The sequence below is a fragment of the Solanum verrucosum genome, unplaced genomic scaffold, assembly GCF_900185275.1.
Source record: "Solanum verrucosum unplaced genomic scaffold, falcon-dt-bn FXZP01000156.1, whole genome shotgun sequence".
Taxonomy (NCBI): Eukaryota; Viridiplantae; Streptophyta; class Magnoliopsida; order Solanales; family Solanaceae; genus Solanum; species Solanum verrucosum.
The window spans coordinates 1,517,843-1,536,802 of NW_026020354.1; the positions used below are offsets into that span (position 1 = coordinate 1,517,843).

At 36.9% G+C, this 18,960-nt stretch overlaps 1 protein-coding gene across 2 annotated transcripts; it reads left to right on the forward strand.

Moving 5' to 3' along the window:
- Nucleotides 1-839: 839 nt before the first annotated feature.
- LOC125837609 (NF-X1-type zinc finger protein NFXL2) lies at nucleotides 840-17,333 on the forward strand. Of its 2 annotated transcripts, XM_049516696.1 has the most exons (13): nucleotides 840-2,029; nucleotides 2,126-2,239; nucleotides 2,318-2,373; nucleotides 7,642-7,708; nucleotides 13,469-13,561; nucleotides 13,744-13,829; nucleotides 13,907-14,069; nucleotides 14,218-14,391; nucleotides 14,584-14,774; nucleotides 15,050-15,131; nucleotides 16,304-16,510; nucleotides 16,676-16,762; nucleotides 16,840-17,333. In XM_049516696.1, exons 1-13 carry the CDS (start codon nucleotides 908-910, stop codon nucleotides 16,993-16,995), a joined length of 2,598 nt encoding a protein of 865 aa, XP_049372653.1. In that variant the 5' UTR covers nucleotides 840-907; the 3' UTR covers nucleotides 16,996-17,333. The 2 variants fall into 2 exon arrangements, with proteins under 2 accessions (XP_049372653.1, XP_049372654.1); XM_049516697.1 differs by lacking the exon at nucleotides 13,469-13,561.
- Nucleotides 17,334-18,960: the final 1,627 nt, after the last annotated feature.

Below are 18,960 nucleotides of genomic sequence, written 5' to 3' on the forward strand. Positions count from 1 at the left end.
TTATATGTATAAAAAAATAGCTTCTCATGCTAGTTGATGGTCAATGCATTATTTAAAGTCATTTGTGTATGTCCCTTATATGTATGTCCAATAAAGTGGTTCACTAGGTCGTGTGATGGTGTCAAAGTTAAGGCACTGAGTGCCGATCCGCCTCACTCTGGCTTGGGGCGTGACAAATTGACTCTCCAATTTTCACATATTTGTTAGTGGCATCCGCTGGCAAACCGTATGCCAACATTTAAACACAATGGTAATTTTTTGTAAAGTAGATTATCAAAATCTACCCACCGCATCAATGTGTTGTTCGAAGTACGTGTCGTGAGTTTTAATTGTGTCACTATCCAAAAATGAATGTGATGACACTTGTCTATTTCCATCAAAACAAGTCAATCTCAACCCAACAAAATGAAAGAAATGTGGAAAGATAAAGCAAGAATAAGATAAAAGCGAAAAACTTATTCATTCTATTAACACCCAAAACTTGATTGTCACCTATACAAGCCACTAATACATAAAGTACGGATATGAAAAATAAGTACAAGTTTCAAGTCTTCATCTCTCAAATAATAAGTAAGATTATATATCAATAAATATAAATATTATAATAAAATATTTATATTAATTATTATTTGTCAAAGGGATGAATAAGTGCTGTTTGTATAACTTATTCTAAATTCTTTTTTATTTTCGGAGGTATTTGAGAAAAGACAAAAAGTTGCTAAAAATTAGATTTGGATTTATAATATTTAGCTTATACGCTAATTAAAATAATACTTAATAAAAAATTCAACATGTAGCTTTCAATCATTTTTCTCTGCTTATACGTCCATCTCAAAACCAACCCAAGGAAGATCCGATCTCTCACTTGTAAATGTTAGCAGAATTCAGCTATCAGTAAATTGACGAAATGATCTCCACTTCTACCACCCTTGCACCACCTCTCTCACCGCCATCTTCCGACTCCGATTCCGATTCCTCCTCCCATCGCCACCATCATTCCGACCTCTCTTCCACCATCTTCAAGTCTTACCTTGAACTTTCCGGTGACCACCACAACCAAAAACATGACCTCATCAAAATCCAAGCTTTTCTCACTTCTTCTCGTTCCGGTGCTCTCTCATGCCTCATTTGCCTTGAAAGAATCCGTCCCTCTGATCCCACATGGTCCTGTTCCTCTCGCTGTTTCGCCGTCTTTCATCTCCACTGCATTCAATCGTGGGGTGTTCAGTCCTCCAATTTGGCTGCAGTCCGTGCCATCACGCGCGCTGCCACTCCAAATGACAGCTCTCTTCTATGGCACTGCCCTAAATGCCGCATTGAGTATTCTAAATCGCAGATCCCTAAAACATACTATTGTTTTTGTGGAAAACTTCCAGACCCACCTCATGATCCTTGGGTTTTACCTCATTCTTGCGGTGAAATTTGTGGGAGGCCATTGATGTACAATTGTGGACACAATTGCTTATTGTTGTGTCACCCTGGACCTTGTCCGTCTTGTCCTAAATTGGTGAAATCCAAGTGCTTTTGTGGGGCTGTGGAAGATGTCAAACGATGTGGGTTTAAGAATTTCTCGTGTAATGGTGTTTGTAAAAAAATGTTGGATTGCAACACTCATAGGTGCAATGAAATTTGCCATGAGGATGATTGCCCTCCTTGTAAAGCTAAAGGCATGTTTAAGTGTCAGTGTGGGAAGGTTGAGATGAAAAGAGAGTGTTTTGATAGGGTCTTTAGATGTGAAAATCCATGTGAGAAGTTACTTGGGTGTGGGAGGCATAAGTGTGAGAAAGGTTGTCATGAAGGTGACTGTGGAGATTGTCCACTTCAAGGGAAGAGGACTTGCCCTTGTGGGAAAAAAGTTTATGAAGGGATTGCCTGTGATGTTGTGGTTTCAGTATGTGGAGCAACATGTGGTAAAATGCTGAGCTGTGGATTTCATAGGTGCCCTGAAAGGTGCCACAGAGGCCCCTGCATTGAAACTTGTAGGGTGGTTATTACCAAATCATGTAGGTGCGGGAGTTATAAGAAACAGGTAAGATTTAATTATATTCATTTTGAATAATTGACTTAACTTTCATAATTATCTCTCGGTTCAAAGTTTGTCAACATTAAATTGAACTTACAATAGGTTCCTTGCCATCAAGACATGACATGTGAAAGGAAGTGTCAGAAATTGCGGGACTGTGGAAAACATGCCTGTAAACGCCGCTGCTGTGACGGGGATTGCCCACCTTGTTCTGAGGTGTGTTTGGCGGTTCATATTTGACAATTTTGTTAATGACTGTTATTCCTAATTTGTACTGAATCTGTCAAGTGACAGATGTGTGACAGGAAGCTCCGTTGTAGGAACCACAAGTGTCCAGCTCCATGCCACAGGTCTGATATTGTTCTTTCTGTCTTTCTGAGTAGCAATTCCCCTTCATTAAATGGAAGATAATTTCCATGCTATTCGTCTTAAAGGAAAAAATTATTATCTTATTGATATACTCACTTATTTGGTAGGTTTCGTACATGAAAGAGTTATTTACCATTTTTTATTTTTTTTTGAGAAAGTTAACATTTTATAGACAAAATACACCAATAGTGTATTTCAATAGTAATTACATCAAGAGTTCAAAGTTAGCAAAACCAAATGTAACTATCACCTATACTCCTCCTAAACTATGTAAAAAGTGAGTAATATCCTCCACCTTTCTGGGGAGTACATAATTACACGAAAAATAAAAGGTTATAAAGCAATTCAGTTTCAAGCTCTGGAAAGGGATCCTCTTGTTTTCAAAACATCTCTGGTTCCTTTATCCTATTCATGGAGATTCCATAACTATTCCAAAAATGGAAAGTGCCATAGTAAAACCATCTGGGCCAGGGGCCTTATCTCCTGCACAAGCAAACACACATTCTTTGATCTCCTGTTCTCCAAATTGACTTTGCAACAATAAGTTATCTTCCTCATTCAACATAGCTTGATCTCTGGGATTGAACTGAGGTCTCCAGTGTTCATTTTCTCTATAAAGGTTTTGGAAGAAATCTATGATCTCCTCCTTGATCAGTGATCACTGCTGGCTCAGATACAATTGCCCCGTTGATCAAACAGCTATCAATGTTGTTGTATCTTTTGTGACAATTTGCTGTTCTGTAAAAAAACTTTGCGTTTTTATCCCTTTCCCTTTGCCTCCATGCCGCTTCCTCCCTTTTTTCCACCTCCTCCAATTCTACTGTTAGTACAACTCTCAGAAAAGACTCATCATCAAACAAGCATCTTTGATCCTGGGTCACAACAAAATCAGAAAGTTGATTTAAAATGCTTTGTTTCTGTAGACCTAGGTTGCCTTGAACAGTTATGCTCCATTCTTTCAACTTCACTTTGAGGGCTTTCAGCTTAAAAACTAGAATGTAATCTGGTCTTCTAGTATAAGATTCAGAATTCCACCACCCCTTAACTTTCATTGAATTTCTCAGTTTGCAACCACCAATTTTCGAATTCAAAATAGGATAGTGACCTCTCCAGTTTCCACATTCTAGTAGCAACGGATTATGATCAGAAGTGATTCTAGGCATAATAGTTTGCTTGATTTTCTTGGAGGATACTTCCCATTTTTCTGAGAATAGGAACCTATCCAGTCTTGCTGCTATGTCTGTCTGCTTTTCTCCATGTAAAGGTACCCCCTGTAAGTGGTGGATCTTCTAGTTCCATATCTTCAATGAAGTCTGAGAAATCTTCCATGGCTTTAGTCGTTGTGGTGCAGTTCTTTTTCTTAGAAGGGAACCTTATGACATTAAAGTCTCCAGCAATCACCCAAGGACCATTAAATAGGCTCCGTATTGCTCCCAACTACCACCATACCTCTTCCCTTTCCTCTCTGTTGTTTGGGGCATAAACACCTGATAGGTGCCAGCTAAAATCCTGAGTTTTGCCTAGGAATCTAACAGTAATGCAATAAGCCCCTACCTCACAGACTTCTCCCTCCCATATACTGCTGTCCCATAGAATGATAATGCCTCCTTTAGTGCCTCTGGCTTCCAATTGTGCTATTTCAACCTCTTGTTGGCCCATAGCTCTTTGATTGTCTCCCTTATGTCACCTCTTATTTTTTATTCCTGAAAACAGTATACATCTGCTCTCCATTTATGTAACATGTTCTTGATCAACAACCTCTTCCCAGGATCATTGAGGCCTCTTACATTCCATGACACTATGTTAACCTTCATTGGAAATATTCACGAAACATCCCCCTCTACTTCTTGTTCCAAAACTGATGAAATTGCTGCTTGGTTCCAGATTTTTAAGGTCCTTTGGAATCTTCTCTTTTGGGGTCACTGCCTCACTGGCACTATTGCACTTGGCATCTCTTCTGGATGCCTTAATGAAATCTCACTTCATCAAAAAAAGAAGAGATAAGGCTTCCAATGTTGAAATACCTTTGTTGGAAGTTTCAAGTGACGGTCAGCTAGCTTACGAGTAAAAAAGCAATTGGATGTCCTTGTTGTTGAAGGATTGCTCCTATTCCAACACCTGAAACATCACACTCAAAAATAAATTCTTCTTCAAAGTTTGGTAACTGTAACACAGAGCAACAACTAATGCCTTTTTAAGAGCTTCAAAAGAAGCAAGTGCATCATCATTCCACTTAAAAGAACTTGGCTTAAGCATACTTGTTAAGAGCAACAATCATATCGTAATCCTGGATAATGTACGGTTATATCCTGTCAATCCTAAGAATCCACATGACGTTGTTGTTGATTGCGGTTGAGACCAATCTACCACGGCGTCAATTTTGCTAACATCAGCGGACACACGTATGTTTGAGACTATGTGGCTAAGCTACTTGGTTTTTGTCAAAGGAACATTTTGGATTTTTTTAAATAAAGGCAATAAGCTTGCATCAACTCAAAGATGATTGACATGTGTGACAAATGATCCTTCCAAGTCTTGCTATACAAGGATGTCATAAAAAATACTAGTACAAATTGATGTAGGTACTTTTGGAATACCTCATTCATCAATGCTTGAAAGGTAAAAGGAGCATTAGTCAATTTGAATGGCATGACAAGGAACCTTAATGTCCATGATGTGTTCTGAAAGCTGTCTTCTCAACATCCGTAGATTCCATGCTGACTTAATGATAACCAGAGCGGAGATCAAGCTTGGTGAAAAATTGTGTTCCATACAATTCTCAATTAATTCCTCCACTAGTGGAATAGGGAATTTGTCTTTTATTATATTGGCATTTAGCTCCCTATAATCCCCACTAAAGCACAATGTTTCATCATGCTTCCGAACTAGTAGTACAAGTGATGAGAATGGAGAATGACTGGGTCGAATAATGCCTTGCTGAAGCCTGAAGCATTTGATCACATTGTTTCTCAATCTCATTTATTTGATACTGAGGGGGTATCTATAGGGCTGAACTTCCACCGAACCAGTTCCTGGTAGTGCGATGGCCGCAGGAATGCAATGGAGGAGGCAGACCTACAAGTTCTTGGAATAGGTTATTGAATTCGGCTAATACCTTCTCGAGCTCACCTTGCTTAGAATCCCGCAAAAGATGTTGTGCGACTGATATAGTTGTTGTTGTCCATGTAAAATGATCTGCTTCCCTTTTACTTGAAAGCTCATGGTCAATAATGCGAAATCCCACATAATAAGCCCTAGTGTTTTCAACCACTACTTATGACTATATCAAAACCGTCCAAAGTAATCACATATAAATCAACATAGACTACACAAAATTGCATTGTTGTGCAAATGCCCAAACTGGAAATCTTCTCACAATTTGCCACTGATGCATAGATATTCTTTGATGTTGGATAGGCAAGTCTAAAGTCGAGCGGCCGTTGAGCTAATAAGATTGTGTGTAATGCCCGAATCCACTAAGCTAACTAACAACTTCTTATCAAGTACAACTTGCTATTGCATAATATTTGCATGTTGTTTGCCTGTGATAGCATGGACTGAGATGGCAGGCTCTCCACTATCCGTTGGTACTCTTCAGATTCCCCACCCTCTATTTCCAGCCAAAATAACTTTTTGCACCGATGACCTTAAACATAGGGATCATCACAATTGTAGCACAACTCCTTTGCACGTCGGGCAGCCATCTCAGCGCGAGTCAGCTTTTTCACAAAATGATTAGAAGCAGTTACCTTAGCACTCAGAGTTACTGCTGTAGCGACAACCCTTGCACTAATGTTTGAGGTTGAACTATAGACCCTTCGTGTGCTAGTAGAAATATGTATCTTCTTGTCAAATGCTCTCGCCAAACTCATTGCTTGTACTAGGTTAGATGGGTTGCGCAATACAACATCGAGACAAATCAAATCAACTAACCTTGCTGTAAACATATCTACTTGTTGGTCTAAATATACAAATGATGCACGAGCCTACAGTTTTTGGAAGTTCCTCTGGTAATCTTGGTAATCTTCAACAGCACTAGTTTGTTTCAAGTTGATCAATTCTCCTAATAGATTGCTTTTCATTGGTAGATCAAAACGAAGGGTACAAAATTCTTTGAAGGCATCCCATGTTAAATTGGGTTCCTCCTGTTCCAGTTGATAAACCCACAATTGTGCCTCCCCTACCATGTGAAAAGCAGCTAAATCTATTTTTCTTGGTTGGTTATTTGCTGGTTAGTGAAGAATTTCTCACAATGGTGAAGCCAAATAAGAGGATCTTCACTTCCATCATAAGTAGGAAAGTCTAATTGTGTGTTATCTGGGAACGATACCTCTTCCTCCATATTTGTCATTGCTACCAAAGTTATTACTGTTGTTTCTTCCTGCCTTGCTGGTTCGTTGGACAGAAACAACACTATTGTCTCCAACTTCAAGTCCCTTCGCACATGCCGTGGTGCGGATAAAGTTTTCAATTTGTTGCGATAGTTACTGGAATTTGGCGTCCATCCTTGCTTCTGAAGCTTCTACTTTTGCTTTGGTTTGAGTTTGGGCTTCCTGTAACAGACTTCGCGACGTTGCATGTATAGTATTTTCATCCATGGTGACAAGCTCTGGCACCAATTTTTCAAGGTCCCTAGTTTTGGATCGAATCGCTGGACGATTAACGAGAAAGTGAGGCCCAACACTGAGGATTAAGCCCTTGTTTTTGTTCCTTGACCTGCCTATGATTGCTGAATTTTGCAATTCATTCAGGGAATTGTAGACTTGGGAATTTTGAATCTCTGTAACTTGATAAGATCAACTTGTTTTTTTAATAATGTCAACTCTCTTAAATAGAGGTCAGTAGCAAGATCTCCTTATAAATTAGAAATAAAAGAAGTCCGATAAAACTGAAATAATAAGAATCCTAATCCACTCAGGGAAGTTCTATTCGACTAACAAATTAATTCAGAAAATGATTAATCATTATCTGTCATATTAATTCTCGCGCCTGTAATTTGTTCCCGACAAATGCATCAATAACAAAACACTTGATGATATATAGGAAAAGTAACAATTTATACATGTTGGTCGCTTGTAATTTAAAGTTGTGTTACTTTAGCATTGATTTGCTAAGAAAAAAAAAGTCCTATGAGCTTAGTACTCTAGTTGTTTTATATTGGATATTTGGATGACTGTGACAGTCGCTGATCTTGTATGCCTGCATCCGTATTTGAACAAAATATGACCAATTTCCTGTGGTTACTGCAGAGGATCTTGTGCACCCTGCCCGGTAATGGTCACAATTTCATGTTTGTGCGGAGAGACACATTTTGAGGTAGGACTTCAGCTACTATATGTACATTAATAACCTTGTTAAATATTTATATTTCCTACAGTGGAACAGATGGTTGTGTTTACTCTATATCTCTTTCCTGTTCTATCGATTAACCAAATAGAAGTGAGAGTGTTTTTTCCATTCGTTATGACTTTTCACTGTCAGGTGAACATAGTTTTTTACTAGAAGTCCTCAACAGTATTTTATGATGAGTCAACGACATCATTAGGCTTTTCACTTAGAAATTTTTATGTTTGGAACATCTAAATCATTTTGCTTGGGTGATGATGAAAGAGCCTAGGAATGAACATTTATCTATTAATAGGTTGTAACTTATGGTGCTTACTTATATTCCTCTTCACTTACACTTGTTTATATTTCCCTCACTAATTGGACAAGTTGTGGTCTCAACCACATGATATAGCATGAAGCACCTAGTGACTGATGGTGACAGGTGCTCATCATCGGATGTTCTATGGTATGCACCAAAAACAATCATCAATACTTTTTTTAGGATAGTAACAGTAAGCTATATTCACTGGTATACTACATCCAAAATATGTAGTTCCCCTTCAAAAGGTATTGCATAGTAATCATATTGCCCCCTATCACCTCTATTTCTTACAAGTAATCTAAAACATCCAAGATTATCTTCTGCTTGAACTAAAATTCTGTTTACACCAAAAATAAAACAAAGCTAGACAATTCATCTTGAAACTCTGAAGTTCATTCTGCTGGTCTTCAGAACACCTCTAATTTCTCTCTTTCCAATACTAAAAGTATGACAATGAACTGTAGAAAGTAAATTGTCAGATCTACTAACAGATCACCAGTACTAGCATGACAATTTACCTCTGTAGAAATGAGGCCTCCATCATCCTCCCCAGTCTATCCTCTTTCATCTTGTCAGATGATTTGACATCGCAAGGAAGTTTCTTCATTCCATACTTGACTCCATTAAAACACGTCAACTTGCAAATTCTCTATCTGATGGCACTGCCACTCTCCTCATTCAGTTTCTCACCACTGTCAGATTTCTGTTTTCTGAACTCTACTGGATTTCTTTTACAGTAGTTGATCACCCAAACTGTTGCTACTGTTGTCCTTTTCATCTGTTTTGAGACGAGGGTCTATCCGAAACAGCCTCTCTACCTTCTCAAGGTAGGGGTAAGGTCAAAGTACACACTACCCTCCCCAGACTGGGTTTGTTGTTGCTGTTGAGCATCCACACTCTTCTTTACCATCCTTCAAAGTTTTAACAAGCACAATCTACTGAGTATTGTATAGTTTTGTATTCTCTTTGACTTCTTTTTTGTACCTAGTGATTCTGAATTTGTCTATTCATATTGGCTGATGGCTGATTACTACGTCCACATATTTTTGTAATTCTGGATAAGGGTACTTTGAATTTTACGGGTCATTACATGTCAGATATTTTCATGTTTTCCTTGAGCAACTGGTCTTGATCATCTGGATAGATTTCTCTGAAAATGGTAGACTAATGGTGGAATTCTGATGAGATTCAGAGCAGGCGAGACTCAATACTTGCCAAGAAGCTGAATTCCTCAAGAGCGACGTTAAAATTGGAACAGAGAGGTCTATGCTAAGCTGGATGAAAAATAAGATGAGTATCGTGCTTAAACTTGAGGAACTGGATCATTCTTCAGTAGATGAAGTGCAATCTGGTAATAGATCTGGGAAAGAACCCCCTTTCAAGGAACTGGAGTTAGTTGCTTGAACGGAGGAGATATCATGGAGACAAAAGTCTAAATGTGTTTGGATAAAAGATGGTGATAAGAATACTAAGTTCTTTCACAAGATGGCCAATGCTCACAAAAGATATAATAACGTTGACAAATTTGAAGTGTATGGAAAGTCAATAGAAGATGCAAAGCTGATTAGGAACATTTATTGAGCTTCTATGAAAAATTATTTCACGGAAGATGAAGAATGGGGACCAAAATGGAAAGGATACAAGTTGGTGGTGCTAACAGAAGGTGAAAGAAACTGAATGCAAACGCCTTCCTAAGAATGATGTTTTATTTGCTTTAAAGCAACTCCTTTGTAACAAAGCCCCTGACCGAGATGACTCAAACATGCTGTTCTTTCATAAGTGTTGGTCCACAGTCAGAAATGATTTACTGAAGACACTTGTCACTTCTATCATTAAGGTTCTTTTGAGAAAAAGTTCAATCTTGAATTCCTAAATGTTAGGAGTTCCTGTCTAGGTCAAATAAAGAAAGATATAATAGCTAAAATTTAGTTAATACCAAAGTCCCAAATAATAGGAAATACAAATAAACAACAATTTGTCCAATCTGAAATATATATTTGAATGGTAAAAAGGTCGATAAAAACATTTCGTGTTGGAGCTTTATACCTTCATAATAGTACAGATAGAGATTTATCACATAGAACTTATTAGGAAAAATATACATCTTTTTTTTTTTTGATAACCGAGAAATCCGTCTGTGACCCACCCTTTGGACCAATCACAGCCTTCTAAACTCGGTGGATAATGGGCCCGTCCCTCTACCCTTCTCCACTTAAATATCGGGCATCGCTTTGCATGGTATGGGGCTTGAACCTACGACCTAAGCCACAAATCCTCCACCTTTTGCCACTCGAGCTAGGCCTTGGGAGCAGGAAAAATATACATCTTCATACAGTCACATTCAAATTTATTTGCATTCTTATTTAAGGATCTGCATGTGAGACTCACGAGGATCATGCATGGCTCACCATGCTAACTGCATATGCTATGTCACGTCTAGTGTATAAAAGCAGTGACTGATAAATCTAGAACTAGCTATCACCTCTTCTATTTCATTACGCTCCCCCTAAAGAGGTGATTTGGTTCCATCGGAGTAAGGTTCAGGTTCTCTAAAAGTAGTACCCATACTGTCAAAATACTTCCTTGATGGAGGATAGTAACACCGATAACCTTTCTGTGTTGGAGAATAGCCAACAAACACACATTTAATGAATGAAACACACATGTTCAAACATCTTTGGAGGAACAGTGTAAACAATATTCCCTCGTAAAATCTCTAAGGACTCTTAAAGTTGAGTGCTTTGACAGACATTCTATTGATAAGATAAGCAGCTGCTAGAATTATGTCTCCCCAGTAAGGTTTTAGGTGATTCATAGTGAACATAAGAGATCTAGGAACTTCTAACAAATGTCTATTTTTTCGTTCAACCACTCCATTTTGTGCACTAGTGTAAGAGGCTAAGGGCAACTGATTTGGTGGATCATCCCATTAGACTCCAAGTAAGTATCAAGTCAGCTATCCATGTATTCCGTGCCATTATCATTCCCCAATTTTTTTAATCTTTGTATCAAGCTGCGTGCAAACCATCTTATGAAATGATTGAAAGCAAGAAAATAGAAGATTTGGCTGAGAAATGAGTTGCAATATGGGGTCATTTTTCGCAGATGCAGTGTCTTTCTTTTGAGGCAGGCTAACACCCATAAATAGTGTGTTTGATAGCTTTGCAACACACTTCATGTCCATATGTTCAATCCAGTTATTGCGCACAAAAGGGGCAGGACCAAATCAGGAGAGCATTAGTATGGAAAGATAACAATCAAAGTCATAATCCTACCCAGTTAAATGGCCAAGAGTAATACTTCCAAAGGAATATGGGGGATTGGGCATAAAAGACTTGTCACTACATAACAAGAGTATGCTACTGGAATGGCACTGGAGGTATAACCTGGATAATCCTCGGCTGTGGAAAGCCGTAATTGAAGAAAATTAATGGTGAATTGAGCAACTGGTGCACCAGGCAGGTCTGTTCATCTCATGGCACGAGGCCATGGAAGCACATCTCTAAACTTTGGTTGGAATTCCTGCTCAATTCTACTCTCAAGTTAGGAAGTACAGCATACATATTATTTTGGAAGGCCAGACTACTCGAAAGATAAATTTCCAAGCATATACTCTCTGTCAACTAATCAATACTCCAATATTGAACAGTGCTGAGCGTTGAATGAGCTAAAGGAACTACTTGGCAAACTAGAAACTAGTGAAATTAATCCTCAAATGAGAGATAAGTTGCTATGGGAGGACTCAAAAGGTGGGACATTCACAGTGAAGAAGGGATACTCACAACTCTGATCCAACAAGCAGTTGATAGACAACTGGCCATGGACATTCACTAAAGTGGCTTGTATCTGGTGGATGGCCTTATATATGAAGCTTGCTTAACTCAAGACAACCTTAGTAGGAGAAGCATTCAGATAGTGAGCAGGTGTTACATGTGTCAACTAGAGTCTGAAAGTGTGAGACACCATTTCCTACATTTTACAGCAGCAAGAGATATGTGAAGTGTGTTCTTTTCTAATTTTTTACTACCTCAGGTCATGCCTAACAATATTAAGGAAGCATATGAAAACTGGTGTTCATACTTCATGGAAAGTTGGTATTCCTTCAAAAAACTTGGTTGATGGTGCATGCTACAATTTTTGGTGCATTTAGAATGAAAGAAATTGGAAATGTTCTGATAGTGTCTCAACTCCAAATTATGCGCTCGAGCTTAATTTATTTAGTTCTTTCAATCAGGCACTGTATCTAGCTGTGATCACTTTTTGGACTGTGTTTGCCTTATGTGGTAGACTAGTTTTTGTATCATAGTAGACACTCTCTCTCTTTGATGTAATTTTTGCCTGCATTTTCTTGATGCCTTTTTGATGAAATTTCTCTTCATTAGGAAAAAAAAGTAAAAAATACCCTACAGATGAATTTTGTTCAGCTCAGGGTAGTATCTTGTTCCTTATCTTTTTGGTGCACCGTAAGATTCCTCTATGTTTAGTAGATTGAGTATGGTTTGCAGAGGACCATCTCTTTTTGTAGGATTTCTATTTTTGGTGTACTTCTTGTATATGTGCATGTTTTTTTCCCCAAACATTTAATAAAATTTATTACTGTATCAAAAGAATAAAAAGTGACATACCCTATTATGTGAAAGAGTAAAAATTATTTTCTTTACTGGAACTTATCCCAAAGGAATATAGTAAAATAATATAAAGAAATCTAATTGGGTTCCCAAGTTTATCTCACTTTATCTGTTGTTGTATGCGCTGCTGAGATTCATTTTGATCTACAGAAGTGGCCCTAAGATTGCTGCCTGTAAGGTGGCAAAATGCCAGAATCTGGGTCTGTTGTATGCTCTCTTTGTTCTCTTCCATCCAGTTGGCTGTTCACTAAAAGTGAAAAAATTTAATGACCGAGTTTGTTAGGTTCTTGTTGATCGTACTTGCTAAACTCTGGAATAGATTTCATTTACATTACAACCAATCTGGTAGTCCAATAAAATAGTACACTTGTAATTTAGTTGTTCTCTTTAATTTTCTTTTGGTTTATTTAAGTTTACTTTTTGAGTATCTCTCTCTTTCTCTGTGATGTTGCTACTCTGAATTAGGATGGCTGAATGTCATTGTCATCAATAAAAATTTTAAGTTACCAATCAAAAAGAATAGAAAACTTAGGTGATATCTGACATGGTCTTAACTATATTTAAAGATGTTAGGAAAAAAAAAAGTATAAACTTTTTACAGTGTATATTTTAAGATGTTTCTTTTTAAAGGTGATGACTGTATCTACTCATCACACAAAAAAACCAAAGCAAAGAAGGCCTTAGAGTACCAACTAGAAAATGTTGGTTCAGTACTTACAAATATGGTGCTAATATCATGAATCCTTTTGTGAAGATTCTTGCTAAATTGTTTCTGTTAATATTGGTTGCTTTTGTCAGGTTCCTTGTGGTGCAGAAGCTGAACAAAAACCTCCAAAATGTCGTAAATCATGTTCTGTAGGTCGCTTATGCAGGCACGCTTCTAATTGCAAGGTTGTATTTATTGCATGTACTACTTACCATGTACTTGGTGATCATATGAGCATCTTTAGATTGTCCTTTTTATGAATATTGTTAGCAGGGACATCACTTGATGCCTCAATCTTAATCCAACTTCTAGAGTGAAACAAAATACTGTTTAATGTGGAGCCTAACATGTGCGCTAATTTCTCTAGCCACATAGGTGTCACTATGGAGCTTGCCCACCATGTCGTTTGCTTTGTGATGAAGAATATCCTTGTGGGCACAAGTGTGAATTGAGGTTTGCCTTCATTACATTCTGGATATCTAATGTATACTTCATTCATTGAATCTTTGTTGTTCGTTGATTGTAAGCAGGTGCCATGGCCCTACGCCTCCTCCTCTTCCAGAATTCACTTTGAAACCAAAGAAAAAGAGACCGAACAATCAAATTGAACCTACGCCTGGTTCACCATGCCCCCCATGCCCACAACTTGTTTGGAGGTCTTGTTTGGGTAATCATGTAGGAGCAGAAAGAATGGTGGGGATCATATTATCCTTAAATCATGGACAATACTTCCATTTACCTTTTGTTCATTCTCTTCAGGAGCTATTTATTCTTTAGTTTCTGTCAGAAGCTTCATATTTACTTGCCAACAAGAATTCATGTGAGCTCTTTCTCGTTTCAGATGGTCTGCTCAGACAGGGCAATATTTTCATGTGACAATCTGTGTGGAAATCCTCTTACTTGTGGAAATCACTACTGCACTAATGTTTGCCATACCTTGGTTACTAGTACTTCAAAATTAGATAGTAGTAGAAGAGCCGAGACTTGTGAAATGTGTACTCTTCCTTGCCAACAGGTATGAATAAATTTTCTATCAATCTCATCTGTTGGTTTTACTAGGTTTTTCTTTGGGGCCTAATTCAGCAATCAATACTTCCCATGACATATATGCTTGCTCTATCAGTTTGATGTTGCATTCTTTATAAGTTTGCACTTTATAGTTAGTAATTCGGGTATTAACTGTATACTTTTGTTGATCCTTATTTAGGAGCGGAGAGCTACTTGTCCTCATCCTTGTCCCTTGCCTTGTCATCCTGGAGAATGTCCCCCTTGCAAAGCACTGATAAAACGTTCATGTCACTGCGGTTCCATGGTTCATGTATTTGAGTGCATATACTACAACAGCTTGTCAGCAAAAGAGCAGCTAACTGTTCGGTCATGTGGTGGACCATGCCATAGGTAGTTCATATACTTTGCTCTCTTTTCCTTCAAATCTAGCATCACCAAAAGCTATAATTTCAATGTTTTATAGATAGACTATATTTCTTATATCACCAAAAAGCAAGAGGTATGCACCTTGATAGCTACAGAGGCTATTAGGCTTATCAACTTCTTTGCGCAACCCCTTTCCCCTTTAGATTAATAAAATGCTGAATTATGTGCATTTGCAATGCATCTGAAACTCCCTAACTGATCTCGATGAGCCCTTCTTTGTTTGGATGCCAAATGTGCAGAAAATTACCTAATTGTACGCACCTCTGCCCTGAAACATGTCATCCTGGTGAATGTCCATCTCCTGATCAATGCTCCAAGAAGGTAATTGATTGATGTACTATCTTAGTTATACTTCTTAATCCTAATTACAAAGAGTTTATGTTCTTTGCATCTTGTTTTAAATCAGATATAATAATTCCTAAAACCATATTTATTATTGAAGGAGGAAATCACACCTTTTTCACCAAAGTGAATATCCTTTCAACCTTTTTTACTTTTAGTTGCCAAGGAGCCGGGGAGGGTATTTTACTGGTTCTGGGACGTACAATACCCGGTCTTATATCCATTCTCTTCCAGACCTCTAAGAAAAAAAAGGGAGAGGAAATCTCCTTTCCGAGAGAGAGAGAGAGAGAGACGTGTGTGTGTGTATCTATACAAATAGAGCAAGGAAATAGAAAATGAAATCAAGAAATGTCTTTTCGTGTTTGGTACGTAAAGGGTTTAATTTCCATGATGCCTTCAAACAAGGAAACATCATTTGCCTTATCATTTTCTTTTACTTGCTTTTCTAGCCAAAGGAAGGATTTAACTTCAATATTGCCGGTGCATAACATTTTTCCCTCCACCACTTTCTTTGCCATGCTATCCTATCAAAGAATCACACATTTGGGATTTGATGGGCTTCATTCACTTGATGCCATTAAACATTCCACTAACTGGTGTTTACAAGTCATCTTTATGAAAGCAAGTTGCCTTGATATGCCATTGCTTTCCATCAGCAACTTCTTATTTGTGTCAGTTATCTATTGAAATTTAAGTATACCACAAAAGGAAGAAAGTTCGAGTTTGATTGTCAAGGAGAAAGGAAAAAATGGGATAAAAGAAAAGAGAAAGAGTTGACTTCTGTGAGAAATAGTTACTAATATTTCAGAAAAAAAAAAGTTTTAACTTCTGTGAGCTCATCCGAATACAACTAAACTCCATCCCAGAAAGTCGAACATGAATTTTTCTCCTAAGATAACTCTTTCTATAAGCGCCCTTAACCCATATAACTAATTAGTGCAAAATGTTAAATCAGATTCTCTTTTTTGATTGATGGCATATAGTATGAGTTCTCAGTTGATGAGCCAGAAAAAGCCGACCCTATATCCCAGAAATAGTTCCAGTTATTTTGTTTACCTTGTACTTTTTTCAATCTTTTTTCCATGTTCTATCCACTATTTTCTGATGAGCATGTCCTATCTACTGTTAATCTTTAATGATTCTTTTAGTAGGTTAATGTTCGTTGTGGATGCCAAAGTTTGAAAAAAGAGTTGCTATGTAAGGATGTCCAAGCAGCCTATCGAAGTAGTGGTACTGATCCTAAAGATGTATCAAGAAACCAATATGGACTTGGCATCCTCCCTTGCAATTCAGATTGCAGGAGCAAAGTGAAAGCTTCTGAAGCAGAGTTGCAACATCGTAAATCAAAAGCTCCCGAGGTAAACCTCTATAATTCTTTTAAATGCTTTGTTGCATCTGCTGTACATTATTTTCTGGAGTTCAACAACATGAGGGTTACTTTCTTGTCTTTGCGTTGAATAGTTTATTGTCCCAAAATATCCCCAATAAGTAGTTGAAATTTAACTCAAATTTTCCTTGCACAGGAAAAGGAACCAGAAACAAAAGATAATGTGAAGCGAAGACGGAGACGAGTACGGGCACTTGAAGACGAGAAAACTTCGACACTGCAGGTTTGTCTTAGAATTAATAATGCATCCGTTCTCCTTTCCAAGTTCAAATGATAATTGCAGTTATTTTAACTTGACAGAGAATTGTAGCTGGCATCAGGATATTTCTTCTATTTGTTATCACTATAATAGCTCTAATTGCTTCAGTATATTTGGGTTATAAAGGCCTACAATGGCTTTCTGAACGGATGAATGAAGCTGAAATACAGCGACAAAGAAGATACACACGAACGTAGTTTGACAAAATCAACTTTATCAATTATCATACAGAAATGTTCAGTATTGGCTGATTTTCCAGGAGATGAAGCATTCTTTTTCATTTTGGATTTAGTTGATTTTGATTTAGTTCTTATACGTAGAACAGAAAACAGAGATGTCCTGAAAGAAGCTTGGAGGAGTGGTCTGACCAAGTTTTCTTTTTCCCTTGCAATAATGAATTAGCTTTCGAGTTTGTTAAAAGTTACTTATAGGGTGGCAAAATCAGCCCACATAATCTTGACCCGCTCAATTTGTTTAGGTTTGGGTGTGTTAGTGACTCGTATTTTATTAGTTCAGTCCATTTTGACCCCTTAAATTCGGTCCATTTTAAAATTGATTTTTATTTGATACGTTACATGTAGTTATAAAAAGAAGAAGTTCTATGAGGTACTCAAATAAATTATAAGAACACAGGCACAGGTTGGATGATGATTCGGTTTAAGCTCGTTTTAGTTCAATCTGTTTCAGGCCAATAACTTTTGGGTGGTTCAATGACCCATCTATTTATTAGCTACAATGCCATAAGTTCTGACTGTGTACAAATTTTAAAAGATTGTGAATGATATTATTAACATTTAATATAGCATTAATTAAGACAACCAAAAACATTGTGAGTGTATCTATAAATTCTGAATTGGCTGTAAAAAATTTTATTAACATTTAGCTTAATCATATCATATATTTATATAAAAGAGAACTCTAGACCCGCCTATGTGGCACCATCACAAGCTAGAATTTCCTTTTAAATTTACTTATTTTCAAAAATAGCCTTCCCCTTCCATAAAAAGATGTGACTTTTATGAAGAATTGCGACTTTTACGAAGAGTTACCCAAAAATAATCATCCCTTTTCATGAAAAGATTTGACTTTTATGAAAAGTTGTGACTTTTATGAAGAGTTGCGACGTTTATGACGAGTTATGACTTTTATGAAAAATTGTGACTTTTATGAAAGGTTCTGACCTTTCTGAAGAGTTGTAACTTTTCAAAGAGTTGTGGCATTTTCGATAAGGCACAATAAGCATTTGTTCACACTATCATGTGTTGTCTATAAATAGAGGGATTTCCTCTCAATTTAAAACAACAAAAATTATGAATTTCTTCTTCTCCTTTTTCTTCTACACAATTAAATATTCAACAAATATTCAAGTACTTTGCTCTTGTATGGCTCACTGACACCATTGTTTTTGTATCAATATACTTGTGAATAAAATCGTTTCATTCTGAGAGGATCTATTTCATTAAACCTCAGGTACTAGAGGGGAATAATTTTCTTAAGGGGACACTGTGCATTCAGTGGACTCAATTTTTTCCTTTCTGTTTCATTCTATTGTTATAGATTCTGGTTTTTTTTTTTACAGTCATTAATTTATGCTTATGATTTTAATTGTTGTTTTTTAGTACATGTTTTAAACTTTGTTGTTTATGTTTCTGCAAAATTATTGTTATAAGTATTTGTTAGTACATATAAATATTATTTATTTATTAGAAAATTTAATATCTCATGTTGATGTTCATTTAATTTCCCAAAAATATCAAATAGTAATACTTCTCGGAGGCAAAAGGATAAATTATAAAATCAAATTACAGATGATTGATTGAAGGATAAATGATAAGATGTTATAATTATCATTTTCCTTTACATTATTAATGTTCGTTACTACGTAATCTTTTATTGTAAGATAATATAGTGTTTTAGTTTTAATGACTGATAGATTGTAAGTATTATTTTATAAATTATGTGAAATTAAATTTCCACGCGAAGCGCGGATAATTTTACTAGTTATAAATAAGGCAACAACGTGTGGATTTCTTTTTAGAAATTTTAAGAGGCTGCAAAAGATATTATTAGTATTTATCATCACATAAATAATGGACCATTTATTATTGCCTATAAATGTCACACCCCAAGATCCCTCCCTAGACACAACATGGAACTCGGAA